The sequence below is a fragment of the Myotis davidii genome, unplaced genomic scaffold (genome assembly GCF_000327345.1).
Source record: "Myotis davidii unplaced genomic scaffold, ASM32734v1 scaffold758, whole genome shotgun sequence".
NCBI lineage: Eukaryota > Metazoa > Chordata > Mammalia > Chiroptera > Vespertilionidae > Myotis > Myotis davidii.
The window spans coordinates 374153-375872 of record NW_006288951.1 but is presented as its reverse complement, the minus strand read 5'-3'; the positions used below and the strand labels follow the sequence as shown (position 1 = coordinate 375872).

General features: G+C 65.4%; 1 protein-coding gene across 2 annotated transcripts in view; it reads left to right on the top strand.

The window, feature by feature from the left end:
* Positions 1 to 774: 774 nt before the first annotated feature.
* Positions 775 to 1720, top strand: part of PROM2 (prominin 2) — a 14911-nt gene continuing 13965 nt past the window's right edge. The window contains exon 1 of one of the 2 annotated variants that reach the window (XM_015562262.1): positions 775 to 1148. In XM_015562262.1, the coding sequence (XP_015417748.1) occupies positions 926 to 1148 (223 nt within the window). In that variant the 5' untranslated portion in view covers positions 775 to 925. The remainder of the gene's footprint in view (positions 1149 to 1720) is intronic. The other variant, XM_006761150.2, reaches the window with a different exon arrangement.

Sequence of the window (1720 nt, the reverse complement as noted above, 5' to 3'; positions counted from 1 at the left end):
CTGTGCCCTGTATCTTCCTGGTCAAAGAGCCATCTCCACAGCCGTTTCTTGAATGACCGCCCGGTGTGCCATATGAGATGCTCATTTTACTGATTCCCTCGTCGGGTGGCCATCGGGTGGGTTTGGTGTGATGGATAATGCTGCCAGGACCAAACCATTCGCTTGGCGTACTTCCCCAGCCACAGGCAGTGTCTCGGTATCAGGCACACAGCCATTTAGAAAGCAGAGGCCTGTGCAGACACATCGCAGGGCACAGCCTGGACCAGTTCTCTCTGCTGTGACTGGATGGGGCACTCCTGGGCCAGGGGGCCCACATTGATGGGAACCTACCCACCCAAAGGCCTGTGCCGGCCTGAGTGGCCCCTCCGAGAGCCACTCGGGTCAAAGCCTGGTGGCCTGTCTGGTGCAGATGGGCTGGCAGCAGAGGTGTGAGCGAGAGGGCCGCGGGCCCCAGAAGGAGCTGGGAGAGGAGCCTGGCTCTTGGGCCTGGAAGGCTGTTCTTGCCACCCTGGGGCCAGGGCTTCCCTGGGGGGCTGTTTTCCCAGCCCCCAGTCTGAGCACAGAATGTAATATTTGCAATTGGGCCTTGCTAGCCAATCCAGAGCTACTGAGTGTGCCTCTAACCCAGCTCGCAGGCAGCCCTCCCAGGAGGACCTGGGGAGGGGCCAGAGCGCCAGGCTCCCACATCCCAGGTGCTGAGGGCGGTCCAAACAGGCCCTGCCCCCCAACTCCAGGCCTCTGCCCTGCCCTTCCAGCGCTCTGGGCTCTGGGCGGGCGCCCAGGTGGCTCTGGAGCCCAAACCCGTCCGGCCAGTTTTGAGATCTGAAGGACGAGGCTGGTAAAGGATGCACGGCCGGCCCTGTGCTCCTCCTGCACTCTCTGCCGCCTGAGCCCACATCCGCCTGCCCTCAGCCGCGGCGACCTCATGGCGTCTCTTCTGGGCCTGGGCCTGATGCTGGCCCTGAGCCTGCCGGGGGCGCGGGCCACGGACTGTGAGTCCCTTGGCCCGGCTACGCGCCTGACCTTCACGCGGGCAGCCAGGGACCGGTGGCTGGCCCCTCGCGTGCGCGCTCCGGGGCCCCTGGACCACCTCTACGGTACCGTGCGCCGCTTCCTCTCCACTGTGCAGCTCAACCCCTTCCCTGCCGGTGAGTGTGCTCTCCCCAGGCGGGCCACGGGACGGGCCCTGGCCAGCCCCCTGTCCCCTTCCATCGTGGAGCAGGGGTTTGGGAGGGCAGGATCCCCAGCTCTCCCCACCCCCATCTTCCTGCCCAGGGACATCACCTGGAGACGCCCCCGGGACTTTCCTGTGGGACCTTGGGGGAGCCCTTTTCCTCTCCGAGCCTCAGTCTCTCTGACCTGACATAGAGGTTACGGTAGAAGTTCCCAAAGAGCTGGCTAGGATTTCCTCTGGGTCTAGTGGTGCTAGGGGCTGGGAGGAGCAGGAGGGGCTGCAGGCCCTTTCAGCCTGTCCCCTGCCTCCCAGGGGAGGAGCTGCTAGGCCAGGCTCAGCTCCACTGTTCACCAGGCCGGTGGCCTGGCTTCCTGCTGCAGGGCCAGCCTGTAGGGTCCAGGAGGAGGGGTGGCCAGGCCTTCCCTCAGCCACTCTGTCCCGAGGCCTGGGCACGATGGCCAGGGGCTGTGGTGACACTGCCTTCTCCCAGGGTGCCTTGGTGGTGGGAGGAGACCCTCCAGAGAGCCCACCTCTCCTGGTGTGGGG